At 41.9% G+C, this 21,279-nt stretch overlaps 1 protein-coding gene across 1 annotated transcript in view; it reads right to left on the bottom strand.

The window, feature by feature from the left end:
• Positions 1 to 21,279, bottom strand: part of MSH3 (mutS homolog 3) — a 322,177-nt gene that overhangs the window by 124,229 nt on the left and 176,669 nt on the right. The window contains exon 14 of the mRNA XM_073624435.1: positions 1,142 to 1,329. Within this exon, the coding sequence (XP_073480536.1) occupies positions 1,142 to 1,329 (188 nt within the window). The remainder of the gene's footprint in view (positions 1 to 1,141; positions 1,330 to 21,279) is intronic.

Here is a 21,279-nt window from a genome sequence, read left to right as displayed (position 1 = left end):
CGCTTTTAGACGATCCCTGAAAACCCTTCTCTTCAGAGAAGCCAATTCTGCCCCCACCTAACAACTGTACTTTTAAATATTCTGCATCAGCTCATCTCCCATAGCTATTACCTTTGGTACCACTTGACCCTCCATCATAGATTGTAAGCTCTAACGAGCAGGGCCCTCTGATTCGTCCTGTATTGAAACTGCACTGTTTGCCCTCATGTTGTAAGTCGCTGCGCAAACGGTTGTCACTATATAAATCCTGCATATTATTATTAACAATTTCACTGAGAGCAACACGTAAAAAATAATCTGCCATGAACCTCTGGGATCACTAGGACTTTTATTTTTTATAACAGAGCAGATGCTGCTAACCATAGGACACCTCCGTGTTTATTCCACACTGTGCCTACATTTTACATTTACAAAATGCAGGCTGTGGAGTTGAACCTGCAATGCCCTTTGGAGCATTCTCAACAAAATGCTGCAGAAAATTTTCTATGATTGGAGGAGAGGATGGTCACTTGACTTGTCAAAGTCAAGAGCTCTCTTCTCCCCAGCAGTCCCCCCGCCCCCAAACATAAAATGAATGTGGCGTTGCATGCCTTCTGTGCTTTACAAATGTGCAGAGTACATTTAGAAAGCAGTAAGTCTGCGATAAGGTCATGCCACTGCATTATAAATCAGGCCATAGATCCCAGACTCAATGTCATTTTTATTCTCTTAGCCATTGTTGCCATGGGGAACAAATGTGATGAGAACAAGTAAGAGGGAACATTCACAGATTTCTACTGTGCTTTAAGAGCACCAAAAAGGCTGACACTTCAGATTTCGGTTTTTTTTTTTTTTTTTAGAGGACTTGTACTTGTTAGGTATTTCTTAATTTATCTTTCCTGAAATTCTGGAGTTTAGCTACCGACTACCCTGCCAAAGTCACACTCTTGTCTGGCCACCCAAAGGTAAGCATGGAACCCTCAACTGGGGGTCACAAAGATGGCAGTGAAATGTAAAGAAAGCAATTTAATATCCTGCTTGATTCACTGGTTTTATCATTTTTGGGCAGACTTGGCCATAAAACCTAATGTAGAACTTTATAAATGGAACAAAGCACAATGCTATGAAACCCCAACACTTTTCTTTAGCACACTATACTTACTTGGCAGCTTCTTCATTTAACACCTCTGCAAACTTCTGTACTGGACTTAGGATTTGTGGAATCTCTGTGAAAATCTTCTTCAGCAAACTGGATTTAATTTGAGATTTAATGGCAGGAATCAATGCTTCAAGCTGACTTTCCAAGTGACACAACGTGTTGACTATTAAGAAAAACTCCTGAGGGGAACACTGCAAAGAAAATTGCATCATAAAATATTTAGCCTAAAAAGAGCAAATGCTATCCACACTTGCCGCGTTACTAACATATGTCAAATTTATTCACCTTTAAACTCAATTAAATTTATTGATTTGACAAAGGCCTTAAACCAGTGGTATCTGTTGTCATTCAGTAGCAACACTTGCCAACTGAAAATCCTTTACAGCTGGGAATTACTATCGTAAAGCTAGTTGAAACAGTAAATCCAGTAAGTACATTTTGTGAAGCGTAAATATTGACATATTGTGAATATTGTCTACCTCAGAGATCCAGATTGTAAGTGTTTGTAACAATCAAGTTGGTTGTAAAAGTAAAATGTTTTTTACCTTAATGCGTTCTATGCATTCATAAAAAAAAACAAAAAAACCCCAAAAAACTTCTGCGTGCAGCTCCCCGCCTTATACTTACCGGAGCTTGATCTTGCTTTGCATGACAACAGCAGCTCTCTTCCTCCTCATAGGGCAGATTGATAGTACACTGAGAAGAGAAGGAGTCAGGAGCCCCGGCAGGGAGCCCCAGAAGAGGCAGATCGGGGCTGCTCTGTGCAAAACCATTGCACAGAGTAGGTAAGTATAACATATTTATAATTAAACCACTTGCCGACTAGCCACCGTTATTATACTGCGGCAGGTTGGCTCTTTCCTGCAAATCGCAGTAGCTGTATGTCAGCTCCTTTAAGAGCCATAGCAGGTGTGCGCGCTGTGAGGGACCCGATGTACGTGGCTGCGAGAAAGAGAGCCGGAATGGGGATCTGTCAAGGTAAACAGACAGATCCCCATTCTGACAAGGGAGGAGAGAGAGATCTGCTGTTCCTAGTGATTGGGAACAACAATATCTTTCCTAACCACCATTACTAGTAAAATAAAAAAAAAGAAATGTAAAAAATGCCATAAAAATGCCATAATTCTATTCCCTATTTTGTAGACGCTATAAAACTTTTGCGCAAACCAATCAATATATGCTTATTGTAGTAATATGTAGAAGAATACATATTGGCCTAAACTGATGAAGAAATACGTTTTTTTATATATTTTTTTTGGCTATTTATTATAGCAAAAAGTAAAAGAAAATATAGTTTTTTTTCAAAATCTGTTTATAGCACAAAAGATAAAAAATGCAGAGGTGATCAACAACCACCAAAATAAAGCTCTATTTGTGGGGAAAAAAGGACGTCAATTTTGTTTGAGTACAGCGTCGCACGTTCACGCAATTGTTAGTTAAAGGGACGCCGTGCCGTATCACAAAAAACGGTCTGGGTATTAAGGGGGGAAATCTTCTGGTCTGTAAGTGGTTAAAGAAAAAAAAATTCACTTTAAAGTAGCACTATAGGCAAAACTTTTTTTTTCATTTTGGATAGAGCAAGGGAGAGTTATAACCCCTGTAAGATTTTTTTTTTTGCCATGTGCATCCCATTGCAGAGATTTCCGTTCACTTCTTGTCCCATGTCCTGCAGCTGGAGGTGCTAGAGCATATTACACGATACACCCTAAATATGGGTGTAACATGCTCCAAAAAGGTGAGAAAATAACATATAATGGAAAAGACCAACACTGAATCACTAAAAATCTATATTTTATAATTATTATATATATACACACACACACATATATACACATACATATACACACACACATATACAGAGTTGTGCTCATAAGTTTACATACCCTGGCAGAATTTAAGATTTCTTGGCCATTTTTCAGAGAATATGAATGATAACACAAAAGCATTTCTTTCACTCGTGGTTAGTGTTAGGCTGAAGCCATTTATTATCAATCAACTGTGTTTACTCTTTAAATAATAATGGCAACAGAAACTACCCAATATACCCTGATCAAAATTTTACATACCCTGGTGATTTTGGCCTGATAGCATGCACACAAGTTGACACAAAGGGATTTGAATGGCTATTAAAGGTAACCATCCTCACCTGTGATCTATTTGCTTGTACTTAGTGTGTGTGTGTATATAATGGGTCATTGAGTTTCTGGACTCCTGACAGACCCTTGCATCTTTCATCCAGTGCTGCACTGACGTTTCTGGATTCTGAGTCATGTGGAAGGCAAAAGAATTGTCATAGGATCTGCAGGAAAAGGTAGTATGGAAAGGCTGTATAAAACAGGAAAGGAATGTAAAAAGATATCCAAGGAATTGAGAATGCCAATCAGCAGTGTTCAAACTTTAGTTAAGTGGAAAATTAGGGGTTCTGTTGAAACCAAACCATGGTCAGGTAGACCAACTAAAATTTCAGCCACAACTGCCAGGAAAATTGTTCGGGATGCAAAAAAAAATCCACAAATAACCTCAGGTGAAATACAGGACTCTGAAAACATGTGGTGTGGCTGTTTCAAGATGCACAATAAAGAGGCACTTGAAGAAAGATGGGCTGCATGGTCGAGGCGCCAGAAGAAAGCCATTACTACGCAAAAGCCACAAATTATCCCGCTTACAGTACGACAAACAGCACAGAGACAAGTCTCAAACCTTCTGGCACAAAGTCATTTGGAGTGATGAGACCAAAATTTAGCTTTTTGGCCACAACCATAAATGCTTCATTTGGAGTGGAGTCGACAAGGCCTATGCTGAAAGCTACACTAATTCTACTGTCAAGCACAGAGGTGGATCGCTGATGTTTTGGGGATGTGTGATCTACAAAGGCACAGGAAATTTGGTCAAAATTGATGGCAAGATAAATGCAGTGTGTTATCAAAAAATACTGGAGGAACATTTGCATTCATCACCTAGGAAGCTGCACATGGACTGTACTGTAATGTACTGTACTTGGACATTTCAACATGACAATGATCCAAAACACAAAGCCAAGTCGACCTGTCATTGGCTACAGCAGAATAAAGTGAAGGTTCTGGAGTGGCCATCTCAGTCTCCTGACCTCAATATCATTGAGCCACTCTGGGAAGATCTCAAGACGTGCAGTTCATGCAAGACAGACCAAGAATTTACAGGAACTGGGAGGCTTTTGCCAAAAGGAATGGGCAGCTTTACCATCTGAGAAGATAAAGAGCCTCATCCACAAATACCACAAAAGACTTCAAGTTGTCATTGATGTTAAAGGGGGAAATACACAGTATTAAGTATTTTGTAAACTTTTGATCAGGGTCATTTGGGTAGTTTCTGTTGCCATTATGATTTAAAGAGTAAACACAGCTGGTTGATAATAAATGGCTTCGGCCAAACACTAATCATGAGTGAAAGAAAAGTTTTTGTTATTCATATTAAAATGGCCAAGAAATCATACCTTTTGCAGGGATATGTAAACTTATGAGCACAACTGTGTGTGTGTGTGTGTGTGTGTGTGTGTGTGTTTGTGTGTGTGTGTGTGTGTGTGTGTGTGTGTGTGTGTGTGTGTGTGTGTGTGTGTGTGTGTGTGTGTGTGTGTGTGTGTGTGTGTGTGTGTGTGTGTGTGTATATATATATATATACACACACACACACACACATATATACACAAACACACACACACTCACACACATACATACATACATATACACACACATACACAGCAGGTAAAATAAGTATTGAACACGGTACCATTTTTCTAGGTAAAAATATTTTTAAAAGTGCTGTTGACATGAAATTTTTACCACATGTCAGTAACAACCCATGTAATCCAAACATACAAAGAAACCAAAACAAATAAGTTCAGAAATTAAGTTAAGTGTAATAAAGTGGAATGACACAGGGAAAAAGTATTGAACGCATGAAGAAAGGGAAAGGGCTGAAATCTATCAGAAAGCAATCCTGCCCCTTCTCAGTGCAAATTGAGATCAGCTGCTTCAGTCTTAACTGATGGCCTATAAAAAGGTGTCTCATTACCAAGGTGTCACACAAGAAACATTTCATGATGGGTAAAAGCAAAGAGCTCATTCAAGCCCTTTGCAGCCTTATTGTTGCAAAACATACTGATGCCATTGATTACAGAAGCATTTCAAAACTTCTGAATGTTCCAGTGAGCACTGTTTGGGCCATAATCCGGAAGTGCAAAGAACATCATTTCACGATAAACCAGCCACAACCAGATGCTCCTCGCAAGAAGAGTGAAAAGAATTATCAGAAGAATTGTCCAAGAGCCATGGACCACTAATGGAGAGCTTCAGAAAGACCTGAAATTAGCGGGTACAACTGTTTCAAAGAAAACAATAAGAAATGCACTCAACCGCCATGGCCTGTATGCACACTCACCACGCAAGACTCCATTGCTGAAGAAAAAGCATGTTGAAGCTTGTTTAAGGTTTGCTGCACAACATTTAGACAAGCCTGTGAAATACTGGGAGAATATATTCTGGTAAGAGGAGACCAAAATTGAACTCTTTGGATGCCATAATACACACCATGTTTGGTGGTCAAATGGAACTGCACATCACCCCAAAAACACCATACCAACAGTGGAGGTGGGAACATCATGGTGTAGGGGTTTTTCAGGATACGGTACTGGTAAACTTCGGGTCATTGAAGGAAGGATGAATGGAAAATGTACCAAGACATTCTTGATAAAAATCTGCTGCCAACTACCAGGATGATGAAGATGAAACGAAGGTGGACATTTCAGCAAGACAATGATTCCAAAAACAAAGCCGAGGAAACTCTCAATTGGTTTCAAAGAAAGAAGATAAAGGTGCTAGAATGGCCCAGCCAATCACCTGACTTGAATCCAACAGAAAACCTATAAAAGAACTAAAGATCAGAGTTCATAGAAGAGGCTCATGGAACCTTCAATATTTGAAGACTGTTTGTGTGTAAGAATGGGCCAAAATCACACCTGAGCAATGCTTGCGACTAGTTTCTCCATACAGAAGGCATCTTGAAGCTGTCATTACCATTTTGTACGAAGCAGTACTTGATGTGATTGTAGCCGTATTAGTGCAATTGTGACAGAGAAAATTGAGTAGTGTCCTTGATACTTTTTTTATTTGCACTAACATACATTTTTTCAGAACAAGCTTTCGGAGTATGTCCCCTTCGTCAAGGTCAGTACTGCTTGGACCTTGAAGAAGGGGACATACCCCGAAAGCTTGTCCTGAAAAATTGTATGTTAGTGCAAACAAAAAAAAATATCACAGACGGTACTCAATTTTCTCTGTCTACGAAGCAGTAAATACATTTCAGTTGGCGTGTTCAATACTTTTTCCCTGTGTCATTCCATCTTATTACACATAACTTAATTTCTGAACTTATTTGTTTTGGTTTCTTTGTATGTATGGATTGCATTGGTTGTTACTAACGTGGTGAAAATTCATGTTAATAGCACCTTTAGAAATATATTTACTTAGAGAAATGGTGACGTGTTCAATACTTATTTTACCCACTGTGTATACAGGTGCATCTCATAAAATTAGAATATCATCAAAAAGTTAGTTTATTTTAGTAATCCAATTCAAAAAGTGAAACTCAGATTTTATATAGATGCATTACACATGGAGTAATATATGTCAAGCATTTCCTTCTTTTAATTTTGATGAATATGGCTTACAGCTAGTGAAAACCCAAAATTCAGTATCTCGGTAAATTCGATTATTACAAAAGACCAATAAAAAAAGGATTTTTAATACAAAAAGGTTGGCTTACTGAAAAGTATGTCCATGTACAGTATGGTATGAACTCATTACTTGGTTGGTGCTCCTTTTGAATGAATCAATGCAGCGTGGCATTGAGACGATCATCCTGTGGCACTGCTGAGGTGTTATGGAAGCCCAGGTTGCTTTGATAGCAGCCTTCAGCTAGTCTGCATTGTTGGGTCTGGTGTCCTCTTGACAAACCTTATGCTGCGTACACACAAGCAGAATTTCCGACAGAAAGAATCCGATGGGAGCTTTTCATCGTATATTCCAACCGTGTGTATGCCCCATCGGACTTTTTCTGTCGAAAATTCAGATGGACTTAGATAGAGAACATGTTGTATATTTTTCCGACGGAACAAATTACTATCGGAAAAACCGCTCGTATGCTGTGCCGACGCACCAAAAACAACACATGCTCTGAAGCAAGTACGAGACGGAAGCTATTGGTTACTGGCTATTAAACTTACGTTTTCTAGTCCCGTTGTACGTCACCGCATTCTGGACGGTCGGAATTTGGTGTGACCGTGTGTATGCAAGACAGCTTGAGCGGAAGTCCATCGTAAAAACCTTCAAAGTTTATTCCGACGGCAAAACCAGTCGTGTGTACAGGGCATTAGATTCTTTATGGGGTTTAGGTCAGGCGAGTTTGCTGGCCAATCAAGCACAGTGATACTATGATCAATAAACCAGGTATTGGTACTTTTGGCAGTGTGGGCAGGTACCAAGTCCATTGGTCCATTGTGTTTCATCAAGTCCAAACAGAGAGAGATGCCGATTTCATTTTGTAGCAGGACTTAGTACCTGCCCACACTGCCAAAAGTACCAATACAGGGTTTAATTATCATGGTATCACTGCTTGATTGGCCAGCAAACTCGTCTTACCTAAACCCCATAGAGAATCTGTGGGGTATCGTCAGGAGGAAGATGAGAGACACCAGTCCCAACAATGCAGATGAGCTGAAAGCCGCTATCAAAGCAACCCGTTCTTCCATAACACCTCAGCAGTGCCACAGGCTGATTGTCTCCATGCCATGCCCCACTGATGCAGTAATTCATGCAAAAGGAGCCCTGACCAAGTATTGAGTGCATACTATACTGTACATGGACATACTTTTCAGTAAGTCAACATTTCTGTATTAAAAATATTATTTTTATTGGTCTAATGTAATATTCAAATTTTCTGAGATACTGAATTTTAGGTTTTCACTAGCTGTAAGCCATATTGATCAAAATTAAAAGAAAGAAATTCTTGAAATATATCACACTTTGTAATGCATCAATATAATATAGGAGTTTCATTTTTTGAATTGAATTACTGAAATAAATTAAAGTGATACTAAAGGATTGTTTTTAATTTTTTTAAATAACAAACATGTCATACTTACCTCCACTATGCAGCTCATTTTGCACAGTGGAGGTCAGTATAAGTTGCCCCGAACATGCATTTCTGTGGTCCCTCGGCGGCTCTTCCCCGCATAAGATAACCCCCTTGGAGAAGCGCTCACCTGAGGGGGTTAACCTTGCAGACGCGGAATGCTAGACTCGGCCCCGCCCCCCCGGTCATTGGATTTGATTGACAGCAGCGGGAGCCAATGGCTGTGCTGCTATCACATTATCCAATCAAGAGCCGTCCCTTTCTCGTTCCCATGGAGAAAGGGACGGCGGGGATGCGCTGACGGAAATTCCAGGCTCAGGTAAGTAAAATAGGGGGGCTAGGGGGCCGGTGACTGCAAGGTGTTTTTTCACCTTAATGCATACGATGCATTAAGGTGAAAAAACCCGAGCCTTTACAACCCCTTTAACTTTTTGATGATATTCGAATTTTATGATATTACACATGTCTATGGTTGACTGCCCCCTAAACCATAGACATATGCAGTGTGTGTGTGTGTGTGTGTGTGTGTGTGTGTGTGTATCGCTATCCATTATATATAATGGATAGCGATATACACACACACACACACCCCCACACACACACACCGCATATGTCTATGGTTTAGGGGGCAGTCAACCCCACACACAACACCCCCCAAGTGTTAACATGGTTACATACAGACTAGAGGTCGACCGATATGGGTTTTTCTCTGGCCGATGCCAAAGCCGATATTTAGAAATCGAGGTGGCCGATGGCCGATATATGATGCCTATTTTTTTGGGCCGATATATTAGGCCGATTTTTTTTTTTTTCCTGCATCTCATAAAATCTAACAGTTAGACCCCCTTCACACTGGGGAGTTTTTCAGGCGCTTTTGGGCTAAAAATAGCGCCTTTAAAACGGCTCCCCTGCAGTCAGTGTGAAAGCTCGAGTGCTTTCACACTGAGGCGATGTGCTGGCAGGATGTTAAAAAAAAGTCCTGCAAGCAGCATCTTTGGAGCGGTGTATACCGCTCCTCCACCACTCCTGCCCATTGAAATGAATGCGCACCGCTGCCGAAGCGCCTGCAAAGCGTTTTGGCAGCAGCGCTTCAGGGGCGCATTTAACCCCTTCTTCGGCCGCTAGCTGGGTTATAAGCGCCCCGCTAGCAGCCGAATAGCGCCGCAAAAATGACAGTAAAGCGCCGCTAAAATTAACAGCGTTTTACCGTCAACGCATGCCCGCTCCAGTGTGGAAGCAGCCTTAAGTAATAAGTGATACAGAATTTTTTTTATATTTAAACATTTATTAAACAAAACAAACCTCCAATCAGTTCACTTGTATGTAGAATTTAGATTAAAAAAAATAACTATATCTTAAATATTAAATACACAAAAACAGGTAATCAAAACTTTTGGACAAAAAAAAATGGGCTAACTTTACTGCTTTTTTTTTTTTTTCATTAGTGTATTTAAAAAAAAAAAAATTGCGTTTGAAAGACCGCTGCGAAAATACCGTGTGATATAAAATATTGCAACAACCGCTATTTTATTCCCTAGGGTCTCTGCTAAAAAAAATATATATAATGTTTGGGGGTTCTGAGTAATTTAGAAGCAGAAAATAAAGGATTTTTACTTGTAAGCAACAAGTGTCAGAAAAGATTTAGTCTTTAAATGGTTAAACTGAAAACTTCTGTTCAGTCTATTGATAAAAGAACCTGAAAGAGATACAAATGTATCTTCTTATCAGACTTGGCAGGCTGCTCAGAGGAGGAGAGAAGAAAACTTCAGACAACTTGCAATTGACTTCTATTACAGAAGTCATTTGCAAGCCCCGCTGAATCGGCTTTTTTTATCAGCACAATCGGCTGATGCCGATTAAGTAGAAAAAGCCAAATATCGGCCGATATATCGGTCGACCTCTAATACAGACCCCATATTCCCTTTAAACCAGTCACACCCGACAGCTGCGCTATTCAATGAACGAACTCCAAATCCCAACACGCAGGCAAACTTCTAGTTATCAAGGGAACACGAGTACAGTGGTTACTACTTTTGTAGTCCATTGACACCTCCTCCAGCTTTTAAGTGGGACATAGAGCTGGAGGAAGAGTCTGCATGAACCTGTGCATTGCACCAGTGGGCCGATGATCACAGATGCAATGCTTCGAAGGCTCATTTGCAAAAATAAAAATAAAAATTTCACTTTTTTCTGAAAATATTGGTGTACTTTTTTTCCGTTCTTTTCCATTTTTTTAAGTTCAGGAAATAAGACGGACAGGCATGCATGGGTAAACATCAATTCACAGAAGCACTGGTATATACCAGAGTGCAACCATGTATAGGAAAAGCACAGAAAATTTAAGCTAGGCTTAAAAAAAAAAAAAAAAAACACTTATAATAATCCATGTGCATGAACCTTTATTAATTCCATTCGTTTTAGAATGGGATTTCCATCAAATTCACACAGGCGAGACAGTTCATTTTCCAAAGACTTTTGGCCCTATTGTACAGTGCATTCAAGGATTACAGCAACTCTTCACTTTAAAACTAAAAATCCTGCACTCCCAATAGACCAAGGTTTTTAGAAAAGATGTGAAAGATGTATGGCTTTAACATACTCGCCATAACTGAAACCTGGCTTCAAAATTTTGACTCAGCTTCTCCTGCTGCCCTCTCCAATAGTGGCCTCCATTGGAATCACTCCCCCAGGCCCAACAGACAGAGAGGAGGTGGAGTTGGATTACTTCTATCACCACAAAGCACCTTCCAAATCCTTCCTATCTCTCCCTCTCTATCCCTCTCTTCTTTCAAGATGCACTGTATTCATCTGTTTTCTTCTTGATGACTTTGCTGCCTGGCTACCCTTCTTTCTCTCCTCTGAAATACCCACTATCATTGTGGGTAACTTGACTCCTGTCAGTGTTAACAGCCCAACTACAGCTAGACTTCTCAACTTAACCTCATCTTTTGACCTACTCACTCCAATGGTAATACCCTTGACCTTATAATCTCCCATCTTTGCAACCCTGGCATCCTCACCAACACCCCCTTTCATCTCTCTGATTACAACCCCATTAATTTCACTGTATCCTTGCCTCCAACCACCCATCCCTCCAAGCAGCAAACAATTGCTTGTAGGAACCTTCACCACTTTAACCCTTCTCTTCTCTATTCTGCTACCGACCACCTATATGACAATCTCTCTCCTGTCCTGTCCTGACCTGGCCACCTCTGTCTACAACAGTTCACTCATCATCACTAGATGCACTTGATCCTCTAACCACATGCAGTATCAGGCCCCGACCGTTACAACCCTGGCAAACTGACAACACTAGAGATCTCAGGCGACATTGCCGCGTTCTTGAACGACTGTGGCGTAAAACCAAATGCCTGCAAGACTTTGCCCTATATAAATCTACCCTTCTAAAATACAATTCCTGCCTCCATGCTGCCAAACAAGCCTACTTTGTCTCTCTTATTAATACCTTGTCATCCAGTCCCCTCGGCTCTTCTCAACCTTTAACTCTCTGCTTCATCCCCCATCCCCTCTACCCACTAACGCTCTCATTGCCCAAGACATTGCCAATCACTTCAAAAACAAGATTGATGCAATTGGTGAGGACATCCCCACTGTGGGTACATCTTCCCCACCCAATATACCTTGCCTAACAGCACATTCAACACTCTCTTCTTTTGAATTGGCTACTACTGAAGAGGTTACAAACTTTTCTCAGATGCCCACCTAACCAATTGTCCCTTGGATCCTGTTCCCTCACAACTGCTACTGTCACCCTCTTCTTCTATCCTATGCTCCCTCACTCACATCTTTAATCTCTCCCTGTCTAGTGGCACCTTCCCCTCCCCTCTAAAACATGCGCAGATCACTCCCATACTTAAAAAGCCCTCACTGGACCCCACCAATCTGAACAACTTGAGACCCATCTCATCCATTCACCTCTAAACTTCTAGAATGCTTAGTCTACAACGGTCTTAGCTCCTACCTTAGTGAAAATAACCTTCTTGACCCCTTACAGTTTGGCTTTCGCTCACAACACTCCACGGAAACTGCCTTACTAAAACTCACCGACGATTTACTAACTGCTAACCAACAGCCACTACTCCATACTCCTACTACTTGACCTCTCTGTGGCCTTTGATACTGTTGACCACACGCTCCTCTTCAATAAACTACATTCCCTTGGCCTCCGAGATTCTGCTGTATCCTGGATCTCTGCCTATCTATCACAGCGCCCCTTCAGTGTCACCTACAACTCTGTCTCCTCCTCTCCATTGCCCCTTTCTGTGGGGGTCCCCCAAGGCTCTGTTCTTGGACCCATTCTCTATCTACACCTCCTCCCTTGGTCACCTGATAACCGCCCATGGCTTCCAATACCACTTATACACCGATGACACCCAAATCTATCTGTCTACTCCCCACCTCACTCCTTCAGTCTCCTCTCGCATTACTAACTGACATATCAGCATGGATGTCGCACAACTTCCTTAAACTACATCTCTCTAAAACGGAGCTATTAATATTCCCCACTGCCCGTGCCCCCCTCCATGACTTTTCCATCAAAATCAACAAAGCAAATATCAATCCCTCCCCTCACGCCAGGGTACTAGGTGTAATCCTAGACTCTGACTTGTCATTTCAGTCTCAAGACCAATTGTTGTCAAAAGTTTGTAGAATTCACCTCCGTAACATCTCTAAAAAAAAACAAATTAAACCACCAAGCTCCTCATTCACTCCCTTGTTATCTCTCGCCTTGACTATTGCAACTCCCTTCTCATAGGCCTACCTCTCCATAGGCTATCCCCTCTTCAGTCTATCATGAATGCTGCTGCCAGACTTATACACCTTACCAACCGCTCAGTGTCTGCCAACCCCCTCCTCCAATCCCTACACTGGCTCCCAATCACCCAGCGAATTAAATTCAAAATACTAACCACAACATACAAAGCCATTCACAACTCTGACCCGAGCTACATCACCAATCTTGTCTCCAAATATCACCCAAATCGTCCTCTCCGCTCTTCTCAAGACCTCCTACTCTCAAGCTCTCTTGTCTCCTCCTCCCATGATTGTCTCCAGGATTTCCACAGAGCCTCTCCCATCCTCTGAAACTCGCTACCTCCACCTGTCCGGCTGTCCCCTACTCTTGCTACCTTGAGGTGATCCCTGAAAACTCATCTCTTCAGGAAAGCCTATCATGTCTCCAACTAATCTTTTACCACTTCCATCAGCTCATTCCCCACAGTTACAACCTTTTGTACCACCTGCCCCACACTATTAGATTGTAAGCTCTTCTGAGCAGGGCCCTCTTAATCCTCTTGTATGTTATTGTATTATAACTGTATTGTCTCCCTTTTATATTGTAAAGTGCTGCGTAAACTGTTGGCGCTATATAAATCCTGTATAATAATAATATTAAAAACAGCATTTCTAAACAATTCAAGAGAACCCCCAGGAAAATCTTGCAATCAATGGAATCCTGAAGAAAAATACTATAAGTTCTACATAAAAAACAGTCATAAATGTAAACGGTCTCCGCTGATTTGTCCTTGTGGAAAAAAATCCCGCAGACTAAACAACAGAATGAAAGACTGTAAACAACACCGCGGGAAAATGAGTACAGTATTGCACTGAATACCACAAACAAAGGGTGTACTTTGTAGGAACAAGATGACTGGAGAAACTTTAGCATTAAATAAAAAAGACTATTTCATATGTGTTGATGTAAAATCTGAAAACCATTCTCATCACTCATACAAATCATTCAGCAGCAGAACAAAGCAGCAAGCTGCCAAAAGGCATTCTGCGTTGTAGTATATGGCTTTCAAACGATACAAAATCAACAAAGCTAACACAATGTAATGTGCATGCTTTTAACTAAATGCGCTTGTAATGCTACACACCAGGGACCTTTTTGGCGGTTTCTGCAGCTGTGGATTTATTCTTCTTCTCTACATTGAATGTTGACATTCTGCACCCCAGCAGTTTGAGCGGTTTCAAACCCATTAGGGCCTGTTCACATTTTAAAGTTTTTGCTAAAAAGTATGAGGCTTTACATTATCTGATCTAAATTGAATCTAGATCAATCGGAAAGGAACCTTAGGTTATACATCTGTTTGCAGATTGATTGATTGAATCACGCATCGCTCAGATAACAGAATCAAAGTTTGTGTGGCCATCATTAGAAGGACCATAACCCATTTAGGGCCAGGATTAAAGGATAAGTACTTTTTAAAAAAAAATAAAATAAATGCACATTTTTTTGCAGGTAAAAAAATGTGCATTTATTATTTTCTGTTGCAGGAGCCTGTAAAGCATTGTACCAGCGATTATCAGATTGCTGATGTCATGCAGGTCTCCTCCACCTGATGCAACTTATAGACCTGCACACATCATGACATACTCATTTATACATTTTTTCTCCCCCCTTTTTTGTTCCCAGATCTTTGTCGGCAGTGATTTGGTCACAGTACTATTTTTGATTCAACTTAGACAAAACCACCCAATTTCTGTGTGTGTGGGGGGCATTTGTTGCACGCGCTCCGCCGGTGCACGGCTTTCCCACCTCAGCTCCCGGCAAGGACCACCACCTTGGCCTTGGCTCCACCACCACCACATCTCTGTGTACTGATCTTACGTAAGTACCCGGGGGGATTTTTTCATCTCTCCCTGTCACTAATAGTTGCACATAGCAGATAGATTAATCTACATTTTATTACACCTACAGATATTGTTGAGCATTTGCCCCTGATGAGTGACTTACACGAAACGCGTCGGGCATTTGTGTCATGCAGATATACATGCTCACACTCTACTAGCAACACAGAACATTTTTCTTCAATCAATCATGGTTTTTACGTCTTTTACCAGCTTTACTTTCACCGCTCAGTGCTGTTGTTTATGTGTACATATATCTATATTTATGTAGTCATTCTATGTACCTACTTATCAGTTACGACCACTAGATGGCGTCCTGTTGACATAATTGATGTACTCTCGATGCCCTATTGTATGCGCACATACATATGTGGGTATACAAATTTGGAATGACATTTACTATAAATGTTCTTTTCTTTTATGTGGTTCATACTGTGTTATGTATCAAGAAAAATGAAAACTCAAAACAACGCGCCCTTCCTGAGTTCTCACCACTGCGCTCAATGCCAAATAAAGGGGTGTTCACCCCCCTATGAAGGATGTGGGAAAATTAAAACACAAAGTGTGTGAAACAAATGTGTGAAACTTAAATGTGTGAGAAGTTAATGGAGTGAATCCAAAGCTGCCACTTATTAAATAAACAGTGTAATACGTCCTATTATTTCCAAGAGCCCAAATGCGATCCTTGTGAAACAATATAAGTAGCGCCACTTATATTGTTTCACAAGGATCGCATTTGGGCTCTTGGAAATAATAGGACGTATCATACTGTGTTATGTCTGATGCATTTTGTGACAAATAAATATATTGTATTTATTTACCTCCACGCTGTCCATGGACCTCATTTAAAGTCCCAAAACTCCCAATCTCTTCATTTTGAACCAGGGATGGAGGCACACCACACATGTGCCTCATTTTAAAGTCCCAAATTCTCCCTCCCTTTTCCTGCAGACCTGTCAGGGTATTCACTTCATCATACGAGGAAGCCTATACATGCTGACAGGAAGAATGAATGAACTACCACAGTGCTCACAGCGCCATGGTAGTTCACTGAAAACTACAAGCCGACAGCCACATTGGCTGCCAGACCTTGTAGTTTTCCATTCACAGAGCACTGTGAATGAGTGACACGGCCGGGTGGGCGGAGCCCCCCATGCCCTCTTTTTAAAAAAAATGTTGACAGCTAGCGGGTGGAGAACACCCGCTAGCTGGCACAGCAGGGATCGAGGAGGTGCGGGGGCCAGTGCATTCATAACATGTTACACCCCGAATACTCCCCTTATTAAAGTGATTGTAAAGGCAGATGTTTTTTATCCTAATGCATTGTATGCATTAAGATAAAAAGCCTGCTGTGTGCAGCAGCCCCCCAATACTTACCTGAGCTCCCTCTCGTTCTAGCGATATTGCAGGAGTGTCTCAGCTTCCCGGGACTCCCCCCTTCATTGGCTGACACAGCAGTGCAGTGCCATTGGCACACACTGCTGTCAAAGTCAGTCAGCTAATGAGGAGAAAAAGGGGACGGGACGGACTGTGGCTCAATGCCTGAATGGACACAAGGAGTTGTGTCTCGGCTTGGGTGCCCCCAAGTTGCTTGCTGTGGGGACACTCAACAGGAGGGAGGGGCCAGGAGCACCGAAGAGGGACCTGAGAAGGAGGATCTGGGCTGCTCTGTTCTAAACCACTGCACAGAGCAGGTACAGTTGTGCTCATAAGTTCACATACCCTGGCAGAATTTATGATTTCTTGGCCATTTTTCAGAGAATATGAATAACACCACAAAAACATTTTTTCACTCATGGTTAGTGTTTGGCTGAAGCCATTTATTATCAATCAACTGTGTTTACTCTTTTTAAATCATAATGGCAACAGAAACTACCCAAATGACCCTGGTCAAAAGTTTACATGCTCTGGTGATTTTGGCCTGATAACATGCACACAAATTGACACAAAGAGGTTTGAATGGCTATTAAAGGTAACCATCCTCACCTGTGATCTGTTTGCTTGTAATTAGTGTGCGTGTATAAAAGGTCAATGGGTTTCTGGACTCCTGACAGACCCTTGCATCTTTCATCCAGTGCTGCACTGACGTTTCTGGATTCTAAATCATGGGGAAAGCAAAAGAATTGCCAAAGGATCTGTGGGAAAAGGTAGTTGAACTGTATAAAACAGGAAAGGGATATAAAAAGATATCCAAGGAATTGAGAATGCCAATCAGCAGTATTCAAACGCTAATCAAGAAGTGAAAAATGAGGGGTTCTGTTGAAACCAAAGCACAGCCAGGTAGACCAAACTAAATTTTCAGTCAAAACTGCCAGGAAAATTGTTCGGGATGCAAAGAAAAACCCACAAATAACTTGAGGTCAAATACAGGACTCTGAAAATACGTGGTGTGGCTGTTTCAACATGCACAATAAGGAGGCACTTGAAGAAAGATGGGCTGCATGGTCGAGTCGCCAGAAGAAAGCCATTACTATGCAAATGCCACAAAGTATCCCGCTTACAATATGCCAAACAGCACAGAGACAAGCCTCAAACCTTCTGGCACAAAGTCATTTGGAGTAATGAGACCAAAATTGAGCTTTTTGGCCACAACCATAAACACTACATTTGGAGAGGAGTCAACAAGGCCTATGATGAACGGTATACCATACCGACTGTGAAACATGGAGGTGGATTGCTGTTTGGGGATGTTTGAGCTACAAAGGCACAGGAAATTTGGTCAAAATTGATGGCAAGCTGAATGCAGTATATTATCAAAAAATACTGAAGGAACATTTGCATTCATCAGCCAGGTAGCTGTGCATGGGACGCACTTGGACATTCCAACATGACAATGATCCAAAACACAAGGCCAAGTCAACCTGCAATTGGCTACAGCAAAATAAAGTGAAAGTTCTGCAGTGGCCATCCCAGTCTCCTGTCCTCAATAAATATGTGCAACCAGCCTGCCCACCGATGGATTCAAATTTTTTCCACTTCAGCAGGGAATTTTAATCAATGCATGGCCGGCTTTAGTGAACAAAGTACCAGTGTACAGGGAGAGTAGAAAACCCTAATAAAACATTCGCATTTTAGTAGCCATGGTCAAGGATCTCTTATTTTTTGCAGACTGCAGTCTCTTTCTTTGGCTACAGCCTAAAGTTGTGGAATGTGCTTCCTCTGTCTGAAGGAAAAGCAAGGTAATATTTTTTTCAATGGCACTCTTGAGGACTAAGGCTTGGTACACATATGAGCCACATGCAGCTCACAGCAGGGGTCCGGTGCGTGCTGGTTTACCGTTTCAGGTTCAAGTGCAGCCCGAATTTTGGGCCGAATTCACACCTGAAACGGACTAAAAGACGCACTGCAAAATGCACCGGGCCTGCTGTGGAGATATGTGAACCGGTAGTGTAAAAAGCTGTCGGTCTTTCCCCCTTCTACCAATTTTACTTCCACCAAGCCCACTCATTTCACTTGGGATATTCTTCTGCTCTCTTTTCCTCTCTTCTTGATGCGCTAATTTTTCCCTCTTCTGTAAATGTCTCCTGGTTAAAGAGATCCTTTTGATTTTAAAATGAAGAATAATGTACTTATATTTCAGATTTCACACAAGAAAACCACACCAAAGTCGTCAGCTTTCTGAATACAGTTGTTTAACATGTAGTGTATGGCAACATTCTACTCATGCCAGAGTCCTGTAGTCCTTGAGGAGGATTTGGATTTTGTGGGAATTTTAGAGACTTGGTTCAACAGCTCTCATGATTGGCTGGCAACCATTCAAGGGTATACCCCTTATCGCAGGGATAGAGATGGTAAAAAAGGGGGAGGGGTATGTCCGTATATCAAGAATAATGTACAAGTGAATGTGAGAGATGACATCACTAAGGGAGCTAGGGAGGAGGTGGAATCTTTATGAGTAGAGCTCCAAAGGGATGAAGCTAAGGGGAAAATAATGCTGGGAGTATGCTATAGGCCCCCTAACATGAGGGAGGAGGGGGAGGCGGACCTTCTATCACAATTTGGATTAGCAGCAAGGATGGGAAGTGTTATCATAATGGGAGATTTTAATTATCCAGACATAGACTGGGCGGAGGGAACCACGCATTCGTCGAAGGCTCGCCAGTTCCTAAATGTCTTGCAGGTCAATTTCATGGGTCAGATAGTAGATGCAACAACTAGAAATAAAGCGTTACTAGATCTACTGATTACCAACAATATAGACCTGATCACGGATGTGGAAATACAGGGAAATTTAAGAAACAGCAATCACAGGTCAATTGGCTTCAGTATAAATCACACAAATAGGAAACATAAGGGAAATACAAAGACACTGAATTTCAAAAGAGTCAACTTCCCTAAACTATGAACCTTGCTAGAAGGTGGGGGGCGTGGCTTGGAGTCCATGCGAGCGGCTGCTTAATCTCACAGCTCTGGCTCTATACAAACCCATCCTGCAGCCATCCAATCTTCTACAAAAAGGCACCAAAATACTCCTGAGAACGTCGGGCACCCGATCCAGGCATGATGGTGAATAAATATGGGCCACCCGCGGCCCAATCCATGGCGGAACAACTGTCCAGGTTTAGGAGGCAAGATGGCATCGATCATTCAGCCATGCAGGAGGCCACGCTGCAGTCTGCCTCATCTACAGCACAGACCTCGTCTCAGGGGGTGAGTGACTCTGTACCTGCTGTCTTTCGCACCCAGGCAGCACATTCAGAACCGCTAGATTCACCGGTCTGCTCGGAAGGCTATGTATCCCCAACCCCCTCCATTGCTGAACTCACACTGGCAGAAATTATGCTTGCTATATAGGACTGTAAGTCTTCCCTCACTGTTCAGATGGAAACCATTCATATTGATTTCTCACACTTGAAACAAGACGTTCAGACCTTACGGGAAAGAATGGGTGAGGTGGAGGGTCGCGTTAGCTCCCTAGAAGACACAGTTCATCCTTTATCTGCAACCGTTCGCTCAGCCACGAACCAATTGGAAGCCCTTAGAGCCAAGTTGGACGACTTGGAGAATCGTTCCCGTCAGAACAATCTACGTTTTCTGGGGTTCCCGGAGTGATCGAAGGGTTCCAGGCCCGAACGTTTTCTACATAAATGGCTGCGTGATGAGCTGGGGGTAGAGGAATTCTCCAGAACCTTTGAAATCGAATGGGCACATCGCACCCCTCCGCGTCCACCACAACCTGGGGCCCCCCCAAGATCTCTAACTGCCACATTTCTTAATTTTCGCGACAAAGTCGCTATCCTCCATTTGGCCAGAGAAAAAGGACCTCTCAATTTCAACAGCAATAACATATCCATTCATCCTGATTTTTCAGCGGAGGTACAGCGTTAGCGTATGTCCTTCGCAGCAGTAAAGGATCGTCTCCACAAAGAAGGTCTCCCATGTTGTTCCCTGCCAAGCTGCAGATTATATATGAAGGTAAAGCTCATTTCTGCTCTTGTCCTAAAGAAGCGATGTCCTGGCTAGACTCGAGACTTGGGAAACAACCAAGACAACGCTGCAACTGAACCTGCAAATTACAGTCCCTGAGGTATCACACGCCCTTCCATTTTTCTTCCTTGTCCCTCATGGACATGGTCCTCTGTGGCTATGCTGCTGCGACTACCTTTCCTTGTTCAGCTACTTGACCTGTTTGAGACTTGCCTTTATTTTAAAGCTATTTTTTTGCATTTATTTAATTTTTCAACCTTTGCACGTCTGACAAATCCTACGATCAATCCTACCAACAAGGTCTTTTGAATTATTTACAGATTACTACTGCTGTTCCTTACTCCTGTTGTGGTTTGTGCCTTTCGTTAAAATTCCTGGTAGATCCTGCAAGAAGGACACTTACGTTGCATCTGAGAGCTCTCATGGAACTGCTACTTTCCCCATACCAAAGGGTGGCGTGGCCACGAGATTTTTTACTCCCTCTCAACTTTGTTCCTGAGGGGGGCACTTTTTTGTTTTGGGAACCAATGCTCACTGAGTTTGGGTAGGTATAGCGGGGAGGAGGGTGGGCTATGGTGGGAGGGTTGGTTGTATTGCTGGTCTTCCCACAAATCCCTGTTACGGATGGGGGCTGGCCTATTGGGTATCTGGATTTGGTTGTTGAGTTTGCTCTTATGAATACTTCTTTTCTGTTGTTATTGCAGCCATACTATAGACGATATCATAGTCAGCAATATATGTGGTATACTGTACCATTTAATACCTTTTGCAATGTTTCTGTACTAACTAAAATATCTTATGGCTGACATGTTAAAATTGATTTCATGGAATGTTAGAGGGTTGAACTCACCTCACAAGCAGTCCCTGGTATTCTCCTATCTGAAGAAATACAA

Source organism: Aquarana catesbeiana, linkage group LG01 (assembly GCF_042186555.1).
Source record: "Aquarana catesbeiana isolate 2022-GZ linkage group LG01, ASM4218655v1, whole genome shotgun sequence".
In the NCBI taxonomy this organism is placed as follows: Eukaryota; Metazoa; Chordata; class Amphibia; order Anura; family Ranidae; genus Aquarana; species Aquarana catesbeiana.
Note: the sequence above shows the minus strand (reverse complement) of the source record. Positions and strands in the feature narration are given on the sequence as shown.